Below are 20,508 nucleotides of genomic sequence, written 5' to 3' on the forward strand. Positions count from 1 at the left end.
TACAAAGACTAGGGGACACTCAATGAAGTTACAGAGTAATACTTTTAAAACCAATAAGAGGAAATATTTTTTCACTCAGAGAATAGTTAAGCTCTGGAATGCGTTGCCAGAGGATGTGGTAAGAGCAGTTAATGTAACTGGTTTTAAAAAAGATTTGTAGAAATTACTGGAGGAAAAATCCATAGTCTGCTGTTAAGACATAAGTTTCAATTAAAAATTAAAATTTAAAGATCAAAATAAGTATAGTAATTGAGAACTTTATGTGGAAAGTCATATAAATGTAAAAAGCTGTAAAGCCTTTGACCAGTGAGGATTGGCACAGTAAGCTCCCCAGTGAAATATATTATAACAGATGGAGGAGTGGTGGTTCTGAGGTCTATGGCAAATCGGCTAATATGACTGTGATAAATGTGAATTGAAAGAGGTTATCCTCTGCCCCCTTCTTTCTTTCTCTCTCTCTCCGTGTCCCCTTTCTTTCTTTTTTTCTTTCTCCATGCCCGCCCTTTCTTTCTGTCTTTCTCTCTCCATGCCCCTTTCTGTCTGTGTCCCATCTCCCTTCTTTCTTTCTCTCTCACTGTCCCCCCCTTTCTTTCTTTATTTCTCCCTGCCCTCCCCCAAGCCATCACCATTGGGGGACAGGCTGCCACCGCCGCAGTCGGGGAACAGGCCTTTGCCGAGGTCTTAGTTCTCCCTGCTTATCTTCCCCAGCGCAGGGCCGACCAATTCTCATCACCCGACGTCAATTCTGCCATCCGAGAGGAAGTTCCGGGCCAGCCAGGCAGCAATTGGCTGGCCCGGAACTTCCTCTCAGACGTTAGAATTGACATTGGGTGGCGAGAATTGGTGGGCTCCGAGCTGGGGAAGATAAGCAGGAAGAGCTAAGACCTCGGCGCTGGCCTGTTCCCCGATTGCGGTGGCTTGGGGGAGGGCAATGAGAAGGGAAGGGAAGCAAATTGGGGACCCCTGCTTTAGGCGAGCCATGAGCCATTTGCCTACATTCCCTCCAGAGAGACGCAAGTCCAATTACAGCAGTCGCGGTCTGTACGCGATTGTCCTCTCCACAATCGGAAAACTTGTGAAGTGGAGAGGACAGACCGCGGGCCGCAAAATAGTCCATGGAGGGCCGCGAGTTTGAGACTGCTGTTCTAGGATATCTGGGTTTTGTTAACATTGATATCTCTAGAGCATCAATACTATCTATTGCAATGCGAAGACAAGTGTTGCTGAGGGTATTGGATTTAGATCCAAATGTCCAAGACCGTTTGGGAGGCGAGATCTTCAGAGAAAAGATTGAGGAAGCCATGCAAAAAGTCACTAGGCATGACCAAACCATGACCACTCTCTCACCTGCCAAATCAGCAAAATCCCAACCACCTAGACATTATTATAATCCTAGGCAACATTCTACCTCCTACAAAAGACAGATCACAGCCAGCTTCAACCTCTAAGGCTCTAGTACAGAAGTGCCCTAGACAGCAGTGTTCTCAAAAACCCCAGCCCCAATCTCAGTAGATGTCAACTCAGTCCTTTTAACTTACTTATAGAGAGCCTAGCCACTGTTCTTCCGTCTCAGTTCACCCTCTTGCCCATTGGAGATCAACTCACCCACTGTCACCATCGTTGGTCTCTCATTATAACTGACACCTAGGCTTTTGTGTAGTGAAAGAAGGTTACATTCTTCGCCTATGAGAAAAACCTCAAAGCAAACAACTAAGAGAGTACTTTTTCAATTAGCAGCAGTCCTCCCTCCTTTGTTATGAAGTCTTAGCCGTACTGCAGCTCAGTGCCATTGAACCAGTACCTCCTCAGCAGAGGGGCCAAGGGTTCTACTCCAAATATTTCCTCATACTGAAAAAGGCCAGAGGTCTACATCCAATTCTCGATCTCCAGGTTCTCAACAAATACTTAATCAAGAAAATTTCTGCATGATCTCCTTGGGAACTTTGTATCCCCTCCTGGAGAAGAATGACTGACTTTGCTCTCTAGGAGCACATAATCTCCAATACACCTTTTGGCCTAGCATCAGCACCCAGAGTATTCACAAAGTGTTTAGTTGTAGTGGCTGCAACACTCTGCTCTTACAGCTATCATGTATTCTTTTATCTAGTTGACTGGTTGATTCAGACCTCAAGTTGCTCAGTCAGCCATACGTTTCCTAAGTCCCATTTCCAACCAACCCAGACTCTGCAATTCATTAGGACTCTCCTGGACACAACTCAAATTTGTGCTTACCTCCCTGAACAGAGACTCATCACTCTATTTCACCTCTACAAACAAGTATCTACTTTCCAAACCATCATGGCATGGCAGATGATGCGATTGTTAGGACACATGGCATCGATAGTTCATGTAATAACATTCACACTTCTTCATCTCAGAGATCCTCAATGAACTTTTGCCTCTCAGTGGTCGCAAGCCACAGATCTGCTCTCCTGAGAACTTCAGGTCACCGCCCTTCTCCGTCAGTACCATCGGTGGTGGTTGAAACCAACAAACCTATCAAGAAGCCTACTATTCCTTGTTCCTTTGCATCAGAAGTTGCTAACATCAGATGCTTCCATGTATGGGTGGAGAACCCACCTAGACGGCCTTCATACTCAGGGTACTTGGAGCATTCACATCAGTCTTCTAGAGCGAGTGATTCGCAGTGCTCTTCAAACCTTTCAAGATTGCCTACTCAACCAAGTGATATTTAATCTGGACAGACAATCAAGAAGCAAGCAAGGAGGCACGAGTTCTCGCTTCCCAGTACAGATCTGGTCTTGAGCAGTTCCACATAACATCTTTCCCAAGGCCATGTATCGAATGCTTTGGCAAACAGACTGAGCAGATTCATTCAACCTCACGAATAGTCTCTTAGCTTAGCTGTATTACATCTGATCTTCTCAACCTGGGGAACCCCACAAATAGATCTTTTTGCATCTCTCACGAATCACAAGCTCTCACACTTCTGTTCCAAACTACACTCTCCTCATCATCTGGAGTCATGTTCATTCACCCTTTCAAAGAAATGCAGTAGATTGGTGAAGCAGAAATTTCCCTTGACTAAATGTTCTGTCATTTTGTTCTTTACAATAATCTCTACCGTTTTGCCTGACACTGACATTAGACTCACAGGTCTCTAATTTCCCAAATCACCTCTGGAACATTTTAAAAAATCAGTATCACGTTAGCCACCCTCCAGTCTTCTGGTACTATGCTGGATTTTAAAGAAAAATTACTAATTACTAATAATGGCTCTGTAAATTCTGTAAGTTCATTTTTCAATTTTATCAGCACTCTGGGATGTATACCATCTGGTCCAGGCAATTTGCTACTGTTCAGTTTGTCAAATTGACCCATTACATCAAGTGTTACAGAGATTTGTTTGAGTTTCTCTGATTCATCAGACTTGAATACCATTTCATTAGAACATAAGAATAGCCTTACTTGGTCAGACCAATGGTCCATCAAGCCCAGTAACTCATCCTCACGGTAGCCAATTGAGGCCTCTAGTACCTGGCCAAAACCCAAGGAGTAGCAACATTCCATGCTACCAATCCAGGGCAAGCAGTGGCTTCCCCCATGTCTTTCTCAATTATAGACTTTTCGTCCAGGAAATTGTCCAAACCTTTCTTAAAACCAGCTGTTTTAGTTGCTTCTAAGTGCCTCAAAGCTTCCCAAAGTTACCATATGACCATTGGAGTGATAAAGGCATGATCCCCTCTTAACTCCCCCATTGGTCACCGACTTCCTCCCACCTGGGCCCTCCCACCACCCAGACCTGTGGAGGAAAAACAGCTGAGCCATCAGCTGAGCCAGTTTTGGGATTCCTGCTGGCTCAGTTGATGAGGATTCCCCCCGTCAGGATCAGCTGAACTAGCAGGGAGATAAACATAAGAACATAAGAAACGCCTTCGCCGGATCAGACCTAGGTCCATCTAGTCCGGCGATCCGCACACGCGGAGGCCCAGTTAGGTGCTCCTTATTGAAGACCCGGATTTCCCGTATCCCCCGATGTGATTTGCAAGAAGGTGTGAATCCAACTTGCGCTTGAAACCCAGAACAATAGTCTCTGCCACAACCTCCTCCGGGAGAGCATTCCAAGCACCCACCACTCGTTGTGTGAAACAGAACTTTCCTACATTTGTCTTGAACCTGCTGCCGCTCAGTTTCAGGCTATGACCTCTTGTCCGTGTCACATCTGAAAATGTCAGTAAAGCTGCTTCCTGGTCAATTTTATCAAATCCTTTTAATATTTTAAAATTCTCTATCAAATCTCCTCGCAGTCTTCTCTTTTCCAGGGTGAACAGTCCCAGTTTTCTGAGGCGTTCTTTGTAGCTCAAATTCTCCATACCTCTGATATTCTCTCTATCTCTATCCCCCCCTCACATCACTTGACCCTCATGTAATTGGCACTGCAAAGTCGGCAGAAAGGAAGGCTACTCCCTCCTGCCTACAGGGCTACGTGCTGCAAATGACGGGCCTTCCCCCTCACAATGCATCATGGGATGCAATGGGAAGGGCCTAATACCCTGATTAGATCAATATTGCAATGTTCTATCTGAGCAAACGGAGGCACAGGATCTTATCCTCTCCCTTGTGATGTTGAGCCAAGATGCATTGGAATGGGGAAGGCATGTTATTCGCAGCACACGGCTCTGTAGGCAGGAGGGAGTGGCCTTAATGGGTCAGACCAATGGTCCATCAAGCCCAGTAGCCCGTTCTCACGGTGGCCAATCCAGGTCACTGGTTCCTGGCCAAAACCCAAGGAGTAGCACTATTCCATGCTACCGAAACAGGGCAAGCAGTGGCTTCCCCCATGTCTTTCTCAATAACAGACTATGGACTTTTCCTCCAGGAACTTCTCCAAACCTTTCTTAAAACAAGCTATGCTATCTGCTCTTACCCCAACCTCTGGCAATGCATTCCAGAGTTTAACTATTCTCTGAGTGAAAAAAAATTTCCTCCTATTGATTTTAAAAGTATTTCCCTGTAACTTCATTGAGTGTCCCCTAGTCTTTATAATTTCTGATGGAGTAAAAAACTGATCCACTAGTACCTGTTCTACTCCACTTGGGATTTTGTGGACTTCAATCATATCTCCCCTCAGCTGTCTCTTTTCCAAGCTGAAGAGCCCTAGCCTTTTAAGTCTTTCCTCATACGAGAGGAGTTCCATCCCCTTTATCATCTTGGTCGCTCTTGTTTGAACCTTTTCTAATGCCGCTTTCTTGAGTATCTCCCCCCACATCTTATTCGGTGAAGATCAAAGCAAATGATTCATTTAATCTCTTTGCTATGGCCTTGTCTTCCCCAAGATCCCCTTTTATCCCTTTGTCATCTAGTGGTCTAACTGATTCGCTTCCTGGCTTCTTGCTTTTAATATACCTAAAAAGGTTTTTACTGTGTGTTTTTGCTTCAAGCACAATCTTCTTTCAAGCTTTCTCTTCGCCTTCCTTATTAGCACCTTGCATTTGACTCGATATTTCTTGTGGTGTTTACAATTTTTTTCATTCTGATCCTTCTTCCAGTTTCTGCCCTCTGCATCAACTCCATCCTATTTATACCCATGTAAATGCTTTGTTAAATATAGTGGTGCATATTTTGTTGCCTAAAGATAGTACTGTATTAGTAGGTGTTTATATTTTTAAGTAGTTGGGGTTTGATGAAGGGTTAGAAGGTAAGGTTAACCTTTTTGCGGATGATGCCAAGATTTGTAACAGAGTGGACATCCCAGAGAGAGTGGAAAACATGAAAAAGGATCTGCAAAAGTTAGAAGAATTGTCTTGTCTGGCAACTAAAATTCAATTCGAAGAAGTGCAGAGTGATGCATATGGGGGGTAGAAATCCAAAGGAACTGTATGTACTGGGAGATAAGAGGCTGATAATCACTGATGGAGAGAGGGACCTTGCGGTGATTGTATCTGAGGTTATAAAGGCAGCTAAACAGTGTAATAAGGCAGTGGCTGTAGCCAGAAGGATGCTAGGCTGTATTGAAAGAGGAATAACCAAAAGTAGAAGGAAGGTGTTGATGCCTCTATATAGGTCGTTAGTGAGGCCTCACTTGGAGTTCAGCTTTGGAGGCCCTATCTGTTGAAGGATATAAAAAGACTTGAAGTGGTCTAGAGGAAGGTTACGAAAATGGTAAGGGATTTGAAACCAAAAGAAGTATGAGAAAAGACTGAAAAACCTAAATATGTATACTTTGGCGGAGAGGAGGGGCAGGGGAGATATGATAGGCATATAAATACTCAAAAGTTATTAATATAGAACATAACAACATAAGAAAAGCCTTACTGGGTCAGACCAATGGTCCATCAAGCCCAGCAGCCTGTTCTCACGGCTAATCCAGAGAAGAGAAAAAGGTAAAACTAGAGGGCATAATTTGAGGTTGCAGGGAGGAAGACTCAGGAGCAATGTTAGGAAATTCTTTTTCATGGATAGGGTGGTTAATGCCTGGAATGCCCTCCCAAGGGAAGCGGTGGAGAGAAAAATGGTGATGGAATTAAAAAAAGCTTGTGTGAAACATAGAGGATGTCTAATTAGAAAAAGAAAGATGTAAATTAAAGAACTAAAGCTGTTACTGTACAGACTTGCATGGTTTGTGTCCCATATGTGGTGATTTGGTGTAGGATGGACTGGGCATCAATGGGAACTCCACTAACTTGGAACATGAGGATGTTAACTGGCCAGACTTTATGGTAGATATCCTGCAAACAGGATGGTTGGATAGGTTGGAGTGAGCTTGTATGGTAACTTCTGCATTTGGAACCTAGGCCAATACTAGGTGGACTTTACAGTCTATGACCCAGAAATATCAAAGAAGAGACAAATTAATTTAATTATGTATTTTTAGTGGACATAACTAATGGGCAGACTGGAGGGACCGTTCAGATCTTTATCTGCCGTTATTTACTATGTTACTATCTTTCTGAAGGTGCAGTCTCCAGAATTTTACACAGTCATTAAAGTTATGCAAGACAGAAGGAAGAATTTTCTTGTTTTCAGACAGGACACTTGGGGCCCTCCTTTTTTCTTAGATACTTATAAATGCTCGGTTAAATATAGTGATGCATATTTTGATGCCTATAGATCGCACTGTATTAGTGGGTGTTTATATTTTTAAGTAGTAAAGGTTTGATGAAGCAGTGTTTTTTAGTGGTGGTTTTGTGGGGTGGGAGCTTGATATGCTGTTTTAACATTTTCAGATGGATTAAATTGTGTTGAAGTAGGTCACCTTAGGTGGTTTCAAGGAAGTGATTGATAAATGTAAGCAAAGAGATAAATCCCCATTTGTGAGATCTTCATATCCTGCTGATATTTGGATAAACATAGTTGCTTACCTGTTTCAGGTATTATCTGAGGACAGCTGAATTGAAGTTCTCAGAATTCGTCCCTGCCTCCTCTGGAAACTGGATTCCCTTGCATTCTAGCTACATTTAGCTTGGTATAGAACAGGGGTATCTCATGTAACAGTGATGATGTGGGAACAGTCACACATAAAATTAAAATGTGCTACAAAGCTCTCTGCTCCAAAAAACAAGGAAAGAAACACCATGGTAAATGTATCACAGAGAGAAAGCTCTCTGAACATCAAGATCTAGTTATTTATTTTTACCACATTGGGCTCCGTGGAATTATGTTCCTCATTATTGAGGACCTACCATGTATATCCTATACTGCTCTTAGAGAACATTTGTTACAGGTAAGCAACATGTTTTCCTTACTTTGGAGCTAGTTTGCTGACCATTCTTTAAAATAAAAGCATTTATATAGTTCCTAGAATTACATACATACAAAGTATATAACATTCCAAAGTATTTAATTTAAAGCAGCACTTGTATTAGAAGCAAATAAAATTGATAAACTCTAGAAAATCATCTATGCAATCAGGCAATGTTTATGCTTTTTTGTAAAGGAACAGTTTTTCTTGTTGTAGATTCTCCCCTCCCCATCACTGCCATACAGGCAGCTTAGGACAACTGACAAAATAAACTGAAGCAGATATAAAAATAACATTGCTAAAATATAACTTTACTATAAAGTATTAAAATGCCAAATCTCTCCAGCATTGGAGAAATTTTAAAACATACAAAATATATTTGTCCCTCTTGTTTGTTTCTTTATTTCTTGTTATTTAATACTTTGTGCGAATTTCAGCTATTCTGGACAGTTGAAAAGTAGAAAACCTTACATGGTGCCTGAAAATGAATTCCACCACAAGGATCCCCCTGTGAGGAGTGTGACACCTGCTGTAATCCAGAATGGGCCAGGTAGTGCTGGTCAGCTTGCATCTATCACAGTGAATGCAACCAAACCTGAAGAATGCACAGTTGAAGAGACTGGTATGATAGTTTATAAAATGTATTTTTATATTTTCTATATTCAGATGCTATACATGGTTCTTTTTTATATTGCCTTTTTACTTCCAAGGAAGTCAAGTACTTTTGTTCTGGTTGATGTAAGCACAATTAGGTAACTTATACAGCTGCATGACATTTGTGAGGTCACCATCTTGTTAGTCCATGGAATCTTGTCTGCTTGCTTATAACATTAAATATAAGTTTCACTAGGTGCAGTTCTGAGATAGTATACTTGGGCCCATTGTTGTGCCTAGCAGTTTCCCAGGGATTTTTGAGTGGGAGAGGGAATAGGCAAGGGCCCCCTCAAATGGCATGCCCACAAGGTAGCAACAAAGCAAGAGGGTAATGAGCGCTTCTGCTGCTGCAATGCTAACATAAGAAAAATGAGAAAGATTAACCACAAATAACAAGATCCACAAAAAGGTTAATCAGCTGAGAAAAAAACCATCTAATAGATGATTAATTTATAACAAAGAATGAAGGAAAGAATCTCAGAATTGCCATTCCAAGGATCATAAGATCTTATGATCCTTGGAGCTGCTGCAATGCTACCTGGCAAGTCCAGGACAGTTGCCCTTCATGCGCATTCCTTCTAGTGGCCCAGAATATACATGATACATGTATTCATCATCCAAAAATTTATATCCTCAACAGATTTTCCACTTTTCCCTTGTCAGATAAAGCAAAGGAGAAAGCTCAGAGTGCTGCAAAAGTAGTTAATAAAGCTGCCAATGCTACACCAAAGATGTCCACCAGTAATGGAAACGCTGCTTTAAATAGGTGAGAATTCTATACTTCCATCCCACTTGTCATTACTACCTTAAAGGGGATGAGATTGCTGCTCATGGGTTTGGAAAAAGAGGCATATTTTAATATGAGAAGATTGTGTTAAACTTTGTAACCTAAATATGGATCAGGTTTGATTCTTTCCATTTTACTAAGCTTTTTTTTATCCCAGGACAAGCAGGCAGGTATTCTCACTAGTGGGTGACGTCATCCAACGGAGCCCCAATGCGGACATCTCACAAGCATACTTGCTTGTAGAAACTTTTAGAAGTTTAGAGTTGCCCACACCGCGCATGCGCGAGTGCCTTCCCGCCCGATGCACCGGGCGTGTCTCCTCAGTTCTTTCTCTTCCGCGGAGTTGAGAAGTTTGCCTTTGAAACTCTCTGCGCGAAGTTCCTTTATTGTGCCTTCTGTGCCCGCGGGTTTGGGTTTTTTTTGTGCTCATTCTCGTTGGCTCATGTTGCGTTTTGTTGTTTAAAAAAAAAATTAAATTTCGTTCAATCGGGCAGGTTGCGTGGCCGCGGCCCCGCGGCTTCGACCTTGCGGCGGAGCTTTTTCGGCCTATGTCCCGGCCTGTTACCGGTTTAAAAAAGTGTGTCAAGTGCCAGCGCGCGATTTCGTTGACGGACCCGCATCGACGCTGTCTTCAGTGTCTCGGGCCTCAACACCTTCCGAAATCGTGCCGGCCTTGCGCCACACTTACAGCACGTGCATTTAAGCATCGCTGTATTTTGTGGGAGTCGCTGTTTAGCATGGAGGCGTCCCCGGTGCTGCCCTCTTCACAGAGTGCCACGTCTTCGACTTCAGATTCTACATCTTCGGCCTCGAGTCTACTCAAGCCTGCCTCGTTCGTGCCGGCTTCGACTCCGTCACATGCTGCGGTGCCTTCCGATGTCTCTTTAGGTCAGGTAGCGCAGCCTCCCATCCCTCCTGTGGTGCTTAAGGTGCCCAAGGCCTCTAAATCCAAGCCCCCTGGCGGCCGAGTGACCGTTGTCCGTGCGGGAGGTCCCATTGCTGATGCGGATCTATCTTTGCCGGCGTCGTTCCACGCCCTGATGGAGAAGCGATTTGTTGAGCTCTTTACCAAAATTGGGCCAACGCTTCTCTCCCAGATCCAGCCTGGGCACGCGGAAGCCTCCCGCGAGGTTGAGCCGCCTCCGGTGCCTCCTCGGGCACACTCTCGCTGCTGGGAGCAGAATCTCGGCGAGTTTCTGGTCTGGCTTTGGGGCATGTCTCGCAAGGAGCAGAGTCTTTGCCCATGCCACCTTTGGAACCGATACCCTCGATGCATGGCTTGCCTGGCCCGGACCCTTCCTCTGCGATGCCGGGCCTCGAACCTTGGGGAGCGCCTCGGGGGGCCTCATCTCAGCCTCTGATGCTTCGATCCACTGCCTCCAGTCCCATCTACTCGGTGGCTGCCTCGTCTGGGCGTCACTCGCCTCGTCGCTTGAGGCCTGCTTCTAGACACAGCTCCGGTCGTCGATCGAGGCACTCATCGAGGCATTCATCGAGACATGCCTCGCCTCGTCGGAAGCAACCTTTCCGGGAGTTTTCCCCCGAGTACTCGCCCCCTCCTCCTATGCCGGAACTCGAGGACTGCAGGGGTTCATTCTCTCCGTGCCGGTCCTCGGCATCGGTGGACCAGGCCGCCTCATCTTCTTTGAGACCGCCTTGAGGCCCGGCCCTGGCGGACCAGTTGTCATTCTCGTCCTTCCTGAGGCAGATGGCGGTGGATCTGGATATCACCCTGGATTCGGGTTCCAAGTTCTCGGAGTATCTGGAGACGATGCATCTTCCTCAACCTCCTGCCGAGTCTCTACGCCTGCCTCTGCATAAGCTTCTGGACCAAACTTTCATGAGATGCTTCGAGACCCCATACTCCATCCCGACGGTCCCGGGGAAGTTGGATGCTCTCTACCGCACGGTGCACCATAAGGGCTTCGACGGGGCACAGCTCTCGCACCAGTCCCTCTTGGTTGAATCCTCTCTGAAGCAGTCTCATCCCTCCCAGGTCTATGCTTCCACTCCTCCTGGCTGGGAGGGCAAAACCATGGACAGATTTGGCAGGCGCATCTACCAGAACTCGATGATGGCCTCTCGAGTCCTGAACTACAGCTTTCATTTTGCAACCTACTTTGAGTTTTTTCTATCCATTCTTCAAATGTTTTTACCCTATCTGGACTCTCAGACTCGCTTCGAGTACTCGTAGGTGCTGGCATCATTGTCCCAACTCCGCCTGCAGATGATGCAATCGTCTTACGACGCCTTTGAGCTCTCGGCCAGAGCGGCTGCTTGTTCGGTGGCCATGAGACGCTTGGCGTGACTTCGCACCATTGATATGGACCCAAATCTCCAGGACAGGCTGGCGAACGTTCCCTGTGCGGGAGCGGACCTTTTCGACGAGTCCATCGAGGCGGCAACGGAGAAGCTATCCAAACATGAAAAATTTTTTTAGTCTATTCTCCGCCAGAAGCCCAGGCCTGCTATCTCTCGTCCGTCTCGTCCTCCTATGATTTATCAAAGGCGCTACCCGCCGAAGCAGACCCCCGCCATTCGGCCGCCAGTAAAGAGGCAGCATCAGCAGAAGCCCCAGCAAAAGCCTCAGCCTTCTACTGTCCCTAAGGCTCCCCAGCCTTTTTGACTGTCTCGTAGGGAGTTTAACTTCCATCGTTCTGCCCTCCCCGCTTTTTCCCATCGGAGGTCGTGTCCATCATTTTTACCATCGATGGACGGCTATTACCACCGACCTCTAGGTCCTTTCCATCGTAAGAGAGGGATACTCTCTTCAGTTCCATCATGTTCCTCCGGAACATCCTCCAAGAGAGTATCCTTCCAACTTAACCCAGATCGCCCTTCTTCTTCGGGAAGCCCAGGCTTTACTCCGGCTTCGGGCCGTCGAGCCGGTCCCTGTGGACCAACAGAACAAGGGTTTTTACTCCCAGTACTTCCTTGTTCCGAAGAAGACGGGCGACCTGCGTCCTATTTTGGACCTCAGGGTGCTCAACAAGTTCCTGGTCAGGGAGAAGTTTCCCATGTTGACCCTGGCTTCTCTCTATCCCCTCCTCGAGCAGAACGACTGGTTATGCTCCCTGGATCTCAAGGAGGCCTACACTCATATTCCCATCCATCCGGCCTCCAGTCAATACCTCAGATTTCGGGTGGGACACCTTCATCTTCAGTACAGAGTGCTTCCTTTCGGCCTAGCTTCGTCTCCCAGAGTCTTCACCAAGTGCCTGGTTGTGGTGGCCGCAGCACTCAGGAACCATGGTCTGCAGGTGTTTCCCTACCTCGATGACTGGCTCATCAAAGATTCCACGTCTCAGGGGGCCGTCCGGGCCACTCAGAGGACAATCTGGTTTCTACAGAGTCTGGGACTCGAGATCAACTTTCCCAAATCCCATCTTCAACCTTCACAGACTCTCCCCTTCATCGGAGCTGTTCTGGATACTATTCAACTCAGAGCGTTCCTTCCTCCTCAGCGCCTGGCGGCACTTCTTTGTCACTCGGTCTCTTCTCGCCCGTCCATCTCGGCGAGACACATGATGGTGCTCCTGGGCCACATGGCCTCTACGGTTCACATGACTCCTTTTCGTAAAACTTCACCTGCGGATTCCTCAGTGGACCCTGGCTTCCCAATGGTTGCTGATCTCCGACCCTCTGACTCGTCACATTCAGGTCACTCCTGCTCTGCTGCAGTCGCTTCGTTGGTGGATGCTCTCTTCCAATCTTTCCAGAGGTTTGCTGTTTCACATGCCTATCCATCAGAAGGTCCTCGCGACCGACTCCTCAAACTATGCTTGGGGGGGCTCATCTGGACGTTCTCCGCACCCAGGGCTATTGGACGAGTGCGGATCGTCTGTGCCATATCAATCTCCTGGAACTCAGGGCGATTTTCAATGCTCTCACTGCTTTTCAGCATCTGCTTCACGACACGGTGGTCCTCGTTCGTACGGACAATCAGGTCGCCATGTATTATGTCAACAAGCAGGGGGGCACGGGATCGGCCTCCCTCTGTCAGGAAGCTCTGAAAGTTTGGGATTGGGCGATTCGCCACAACGCCTTCCTCAAAGCTGTCTAACTTCAGGGGGCGGACAATGCCTTGGCGGACAACTTGAGTCGTCTTCTCCAGCCTCACGAATGGACACTCCATTCCACGCCCCTTCATCAAATCTTCTCCCTGTGGGGAACGCCTCAGATAGACCTCTTTGCAGCTCCCCACAACTTCAAATTGCCTCAGTTCTGCTCCAGGATCTACAGCCCTCATCGTCTCGAGGCAGATGCTTTTCTTCTGGACTGGGGGAATCTCTTTCTGTATGCGTTTCCTCCTTTTCCTCTCATTCAAAAGGCTCTGATCAAGCTCAAGTCCGGGACCGGGCCACCATGATTCTGATTGCTCCTCGGTGGCCCAGACAACCTTGGTACTCCCTCCTTTTGCAACTCAGCTGCAGGGAGCCCTTCCTTCTGCCAGTGTTTCCATCTCTGCTTATGCAGCATCAGGGTTCTCTGCTTCATCACAACCTGCAGTCGCTACACCTGACAGCTTGGTTCCTCTCAGCGTAACTTCCCTTCAGTTTTCACCAGCTGTGAGGGTTGTTTTGGAAGCTTCAAGGAAGCCTGCTACTAGACAATGCTATTCCCAGAAATGGACTAGATTCTTTACTTGGTGTTTTTCTCATCACAAGGAGCCCCAACATGCCCCCTTGTCCTCTGCTTTGAACTATCTTTTGCACCTGTCTCAATCTGGCCTCAAGTCTACTTCGATCAGAGTCCACCTTAGTGCGATTGCTGCTTTCCACCAGCCTCTTCAGGGGAAACCTCTTTCTGCACATCTTGTGGTTTCCAGATTCATGAAAGGACTTTTTCATGTCAATCCTCCTCTCAAAGCGCCTCCAGTGGTTTGGGACCTCAATGTGGTTCTTTCTCAACTTATGAAGCCTTCATTTGAACCTCTTAACAAGACTCCTCTGAAATTTCTCACTTGGAAAGTGGTGCTTCTCATTGGACTCACTTCTGCCCTTCGAGTGAGTGAACTTCAAGCATTGGTTGCGGATCCACCCTTTACAGTGTTTCATCATGACAAGGTGGTTCTTCGCACTCATCCCAAATTCCTCCCCAAGGTGGTCTCGGAATTTCATCTGAATCAATCCATTGTTCTTCCTGTGTTTTTTCCAAAGCCTCATTCTCATCCTGGAGAATCAGCTCTTCACACTCTGGACTGTAAGCGTGCTTTGGCTTTCTACCTGGAACGCACCAAGCCTCACAGAACTGTTCCTCAACTTTTCATCTCCTTCGATCCGAACAAGTTGGGATGCCCTATCTCTAAGCGCACCATCTCCAACTGGATGGCGGCTTGTATCTCTTTCTGCTATGCCCAGGCTGGATTACCCCTTCACAGTAAAGTCACAGCCCACAAGGTCAGAGCAATGGCAGCCTCTGTAGCTTTCCTCCAATCGACACCGATTGAGGAGATTTGTAAAGCTGCTACTTGGTCCTCGGTTCATACCTTCACCTCACACTATTGTCTGGATACCTTCTCCAGACGGGATGGTCAGTTTGGCCAAACAGTGTTACAAAATTTATTCTCCTAAGTTGCCAACTCTCCCACCATCCCATTGTGGTTAGCTTGGAGGTCACCCACTAGTGAGAATCCTGCCTGCTTGTCCTGGGATAAAGCAATGTTACTTACCGTAACAGTTGTTATCCAGGGACAGCAGGCAGCTATTCTCACGTCCCACCCACTTCCCCTGGGTTGGCTTCTCTGCTAGCTATCTGAACTGAGGAGACACGCCCAGTGCATCGGGCGGGAAGGCACTCGCGTATGCGCGGTGTGGTGTAACCCCACTGTGGCCTGAGCGGGACTCCACAGCTCCACCAACTGGTTACATCAAAATAGCACAAGAGCGTGTGACCCGAAATGGAGTCACCCTGCAGGACTGGACTTTAGACAGGAACCACAAATCAAAGCTACAACAATTGTAGTTCATAGAAAAATAATTCAGCTTTATTCCTTTCTTCACAAAGGTAAGTAGTTCATCAATGCAGCAGAAGAATTGTCAGAACTTCAAACAGCAGCAAAACAAAAATGCCAAAAGAAGCAAGAAAATAAACAGTACAAAAATAAAGTCCAAACTTCCTCTCAGTATTAATTTAGTCCCAGCTGCACCTGAGGATTCAGCTCTCCTCAGAGCTAGCACTGCCTGCTCCACAACAGGTAGTTTCAATAAACAAAAATAAAGTTCATGACACTTGTTCATCAAACCACAGTGCCCAAAGTTCCTATAAAGCCTCTGGCAGATTCAGTCCACTGCCAGGAAAGGAGAGTGTCACAGGTTTTGCAAAGTAAAGGCCTCAAGACAGGCTTTCAAAATTCCCTCCCTGGGTGGTAGCAAAATCTCTCCCCACAATTCACACTCCTAGCTTTGCAAACAAACAAAATAGTCCAAACAGTCAAGTGAAAAACCAAACTCACTGTTTGCAGCTTGAGGCCCAGTCCACCTGCATGGCCTCAGGAAAGCCAGGAGCACACTCTACAAGACTTTCTTCACAATCCATGGGTTGTTCCTCCTCTGGAATAGGCAGCTCCTCAGCTTGTCCAGCTTCTAACAGCTCCATGGGAATGGGTTTGTTGCTCATGCTTGGCCCAGGGGACTCCCTAGGGAAAAAAGGTTTAAACCTTCTCCCTAGCTGACCTCCCTGTCTGTTCTCCACTGCTGGTTTAAGTACTCTGGGGCAACGCCCTACTCTAGGTGAGTCAGCAGTGTTCCAGGGGCCTCTTGGGCTCCCCCGGTGGCGACTTGGGGATAGATCACCTAATTCTTCCTCAGGCAATTCAGGCTCCCTCTGGAGGTCAAAGGAGATATTGTCAGTCTCAGGAACTACCTGTACCTTCCTGATTCCTCCCCGGGATTTCTTTTTTACTTCTTCCCCTGCCCTAACTGGGACCTTGGCAGGGAGAATACCTGGCTGGTCACAGTGGGCAACTCGAAACTTCTAAAAGTTTCTACAAGCAAGTATGCTTGTGAGATGTCCGCATCAGGGCTCCGTTGGATGACGTCACCTACTAGTGAGAATAGCTGCCTGCTGTCCCTGGATAACAACTGTTACGGTAAGTAACATTGCTATCTGTTTTATTGTTTATTCCTGTTCCAGGGTTTTCAGCTAGACCCAATTTTACTATGGGATATGATCATTTTTAAAGTTTTTTGAAATTCCTGTAATGAGAAGACTGTATCTGTTTTCTTTGAAGTGTTTTTGATTTGTAGTAATGCAAAATTTAAAGAAGAAGTTGCCAGGTATTTTATTGTAGAGTAACCCTGTCAATGTCCTGAAAATCTTTCTTCTCTCTTAAGTGGTCTCCAGCACCTTTTCTCTTTAGCCACAGAGAAATCCACCTTCTAGCAATAAGAAACTACCAGAAATTAGGTTGAATGTGGCCTTGCCCATGATAGGTGAATAATGAAATGCTTTCCCTTTGGATATTCAGGAAGTTCTAACATTCCATTTTTCTTTGTTAGTAGCAAACTTATTAAAGAAAAAGATGATAAAGAAAAAAGTGGGAAAGAAAAGGATAAAGACAAAAAAGAAAAAGTTCCTGTAGCTATTTCAGAGGCCAAGATGCAAGGGAAGGAGGGAAAAGAGAAGCCAAAGGAAGAACGGGCAGTTAAAGATGACAAGCCAAGAGAGGCCAAAGAAAAAACACCGAAAGCTGACAAAGAAAAGGAGAAAGTCAAGAAGGAAGACAAAGCATTTAAAGAAGAAAAATCCAAGATAGTTATCACCAACATTGAATTAAAATTGGCTGCAGAGAAGGAGAGAGAGAAAGAACCTTCCAGAGAGAAAGATGTAACAAAGGATACCAAATCCAAGGAGAGCACTAAGGGAGGAGACAAGGTTGCAGTTGTTGGGCCCTTGAAGTCACCTGTTCCCCGGTCAGAGCAACAAGAGTCTGAGAGGGGTAAGCTAAAACTTGTTTACTTTTACTTTGGATGAATAAAAAGCAGTGACTTTCCTTTCCATACCTTAAGAATTGCAGTTTTATATTATAACCAGTTTTCTATTTTACCTAAAATGGATATTAAGTCCAGTAGATTATTATGCAGACTGGCTGGCTGGCTATTTTGCAGGCCGGGCCATCATTTTGTTTTAATCTTCAACTGCATCATCTACTTATGACTTCTTAAAAAAATTTCTCTACATATTGAAGATTTGATTTATTTTAAGTGCAGAACTTGAATAAAATTTCTGTAAGCTAAAGACAATAGAAGTTAATGGGTGTGGTGCAGACTATAGGCTAGATTTTATGCTTTTAGTATATAGGCCTAGATTAGATTCTGTAAATGGCGCTTAAAAATCAGCACTCAACACAATTCTACAATGGGCAGTCAAGAGATGAAATTCCATTATAGAATAATGTTGATATCCCATTATAGAATAATGTGGAATGCCAATTTTGGTGCCCAAATTTGAGTGCCAAAACTTAGATCTGCTAAAGCCAGGTATAATTCCTAGCACCCAATTTGGGCACACATCCCCAGTGTTTATAACACTGCTTGCAAATTTTAGGAACACCCCTGATCTACCTATATACCTCCCAAGGCCATACCCCCTTTTGAGTTGCACATGCCATGGGATTTGGATGCACATTGTTATAGAATAGTGTGTAATGAGATGTGTATGCAAATCCAAATTGGTGCTAACTAGTGCCAATTAGCACCTAATTGTTGACACTAATTGGCTTGTGAGCCATTTTAGTTGGGCAGACAACTTGGATCAGAGCCCAGTTTTAGACACCATGTATAGAATCTGGCAGAAAAAGTGCAAAAAGCTGGTAAGTCCATTTGTATGCTGCATTCTGAAATAATTTAAATATTAACCTATTTATGTGCTATAAGATAATGCACCCCACATAAAACAAGCAAGTTTCCCTTAACTCCACTGAAAACATACCCGTCATGATTTTTCTTCCTTAGAAGCTCTTTTGTTATTGATTTTCAAATCCCCATTTTCCACAGGTAATTTCTTGTTACACTGCTTACTGATGTTTGATTGCATAAATGTTGTATTACAAATTGTTCTAATAGAATTCAGTAAGCTGTCTAGTGATACATATGGGTATTTTTGAACAACATTTAAAAGTTGGGTGCTGGGATGGTGTGCACTAAGGGGAAAATTCTATAATCAGCGCCTAAATTTAGGCGTCAGTAGGCGCCCTGCCCATGGTCAGAAAAGGCAGGATTGAAGCGTCTGAAATGGCTGCTGGAATCACGGATAGGAAGCTGCTTTAGGCCACGGAATGACAAAGTAGGTGTGGCCAGCCCCCGAAGTGGCATTAGGTTATGTAAAGCAACTACCCAGCCGTGAATCATGCCAAGATAGGCAGCTGAAATGTAGGCCTGAAATGTAGCCTATAGGAGGGGCTTTAGGCACCTGGGCCAATCAAAGCCTTAGGCCCCTCCCTTGTGCATCTCAGAATGCATCACAAAAGTCAAATCTCCACTCCTGTGAAGAAGTCTATACTCAAACACTCGCACTCCACTTTTATAGTTTATCTATACTTGGAACTTGATATTCATTCAGGAAAAGGCCTCAGAAATAAGGAGTACTACGCTTATAATTTAAGTGGCAATCATTACCAGCGTAAGTGTATTCTAAACACGTACTCCGTACTGCAATCACTGGCCCAAAACCTGTTCTTTTATTTCATTATCCATATTATGTTTCTGCTAATTTAAACTATTTTTTAAACTTTTTTGTTATAACTTATATCTCTTATTTTGCACATTAACTGATTGAGTGCAGACCGCTTCAGAATTTGAAAAACCTCACAAAAAATTACTTATCTTTAGTGTTTTCATTATTCTGTTTCCATTTCTGAGCTTCTTCAATTCTGTGCTATTTTGTACTCGGGACCAGAACCAGAGCTTTCAACGCTCTTGGGACTAGAGCCAGAGCCTACATGGCCGGCGTTTCGCGGACCGCTGGTTTGTCCGCTGCTTTAGGGCTGATTTTAGAGCACAGTAATGTCTAGAGATTAAAACAAGTACAATAACTTATTAGAGAAAATCACTATTATAGTCTATGTCCATTTAAATCTAGCAAGTGTACTTACTGCTTCTTAGTGTTCTAGCAGAAGTTTTTCAAACACTGGCAAGATGGCCTTACCCCACATTATATACACCCTCCAATCAGCAGCATATGCTCCACCCCCTTCTTATCTTATTGGCTGAAGACTATGAGAGTTAAACCATCGACTAGTGGAATAAGCCAGGGGAGCACAACTATTTATTAGCTTACATACTATAAAACTGACAACAAGGTTAATAAAAGTGTTGCCATTCAAAGTTTTTATTCAACCCTTTCGGGGATAGCGTGCCAAGACGATATATCCATTTCTGTTCAGGTTGAGCTCAGCACTCCTATGGCAACAGAAATACTAAATGTGATGGAACAATGGATGACTGAAATTAGTTGTTAAAACACATGCAGATTGTGAAAAATTGCAGGTGGACCTTAGGAAATTGGAAGACTGGGCGTCCAAATGGCAGATGAAATTTAATGTGGACAAATGCAAAGTGAGGCACATTGGGAAGAATAACCTGAATCACAGTTACCGGATGCTAGGGTCCACCTTGGGGATTAGCGCCCAAGAAAAGAATATGGGTATTATCGTAGACAATACGATAAAACCCTTCCAGTCAATGTGTTGTGGCAGCCAAAACAGCAAACAGGATGCTAGCAATTATTAAAAAGGGATGGTTAACAAGACTAAGAATGTTATAATGCCCCTGTATCGCTCCATGGTGTGACCTCGTCTGGAGTATTGTGTTCAATTCTGGTCTCCTTATCTCAAGATATAGTGGCACTAGAGCGACCAAGATGGTAAAGGGGATGGAACGCCTCTCATATGAGGAAAGACTATATAAAGGTTAGGGCTCTTCAGCTTGGAAAAGAGATGGCTGAGGGGAGATATGATTGAAGTCTACAAAATCCTGAATGGAGTAGAATGGGTACAAGTGAATCGATTTTTCACTCCGTCAAAAATTACAAAGACTAGGGGACACTCGATGAAATTACAGGAAAATACTTTTAAAACCAATAGGAGGAAATTTTTTTTTCCACTCAGAGAATAGTAAAGCTCTGGAATGCGTTTCCAGAGGGTGTGGTAAGAGCGGATATTGTAGCTGGTTTTAAGAAAGATTTGGACAAGTTCCTTGAGGAAAACTTCATAGTCTGTTATTGAGAAAGACATGGGGGAAGCTACTGCTTGCCCTTTACGGGAGCATGGAATATTGCTATTCTTTGGGTTTTGGCCAGGAACCAGTGACCTGGATTGGCCACTGTGAGAATGGGCTACTGAGCTTGATTGACCATTGGTCTGACT

At 45.0% G+C, this 20,508-nt stretch overlaps 1 protein-coding gene across 12 annotated transcripts in view; it reads left to right on the forward strand.

Annotated features, from left to right (window-relative positions):
• The window catches only part of THOC2 (THO complex 2), a 294,745-nt gene that overhangs the window by 192,163 nt on the left and 82,074 nt on the right, over nucleotides 1–20,508 (forward strand). For 8 of the 12 annotated variants that reach the window (XR_004539500.1, XR_004539501.1, XR_004539502.1 and 5 more), the window contains exons 29-31: nucleotides 8,140–8,324; nucleotides 9,020–9,122; nucleotides 16,643–17,082. Coding sequence is in view for 8 of the 12 variants with exons in the window: in XM_033944982.1 (XP_033800873.1) it covers nucleotides 8,140–8,324; nucleotides 9,020–9,122; nucleotides 16,643–17,082 (728 nt within the window). In the remaining 4 variants the exon portion in view is untranslated. The remainder of the gene's footprint in view (nucleotides 1–8,139; nucleotides 8,325–9,019; nucleotides 9,123–16,642; nucleotides 17,083–20,508) is intronic. The other 4 variants (XM_033944979.1, XM_033944981.1, XM_033944985.1 and 1 more) reach the window with 1 other exon arrangement.

This window comes from Geotrypetes seraphini, chromosome 5 (assembly GCF_902459505.1).
Source record: "Geotrypetes seraphini chromosome 5, aGeoSer1.1, whole genome shotgun sequence".
NCBI classification, from domain to species: Eukaryota; Metazoa; Chordata; class Amphibia; order Gymnophiona; family Dermophiidae; genus Geotrypetes; species Geotrypetes seraphini.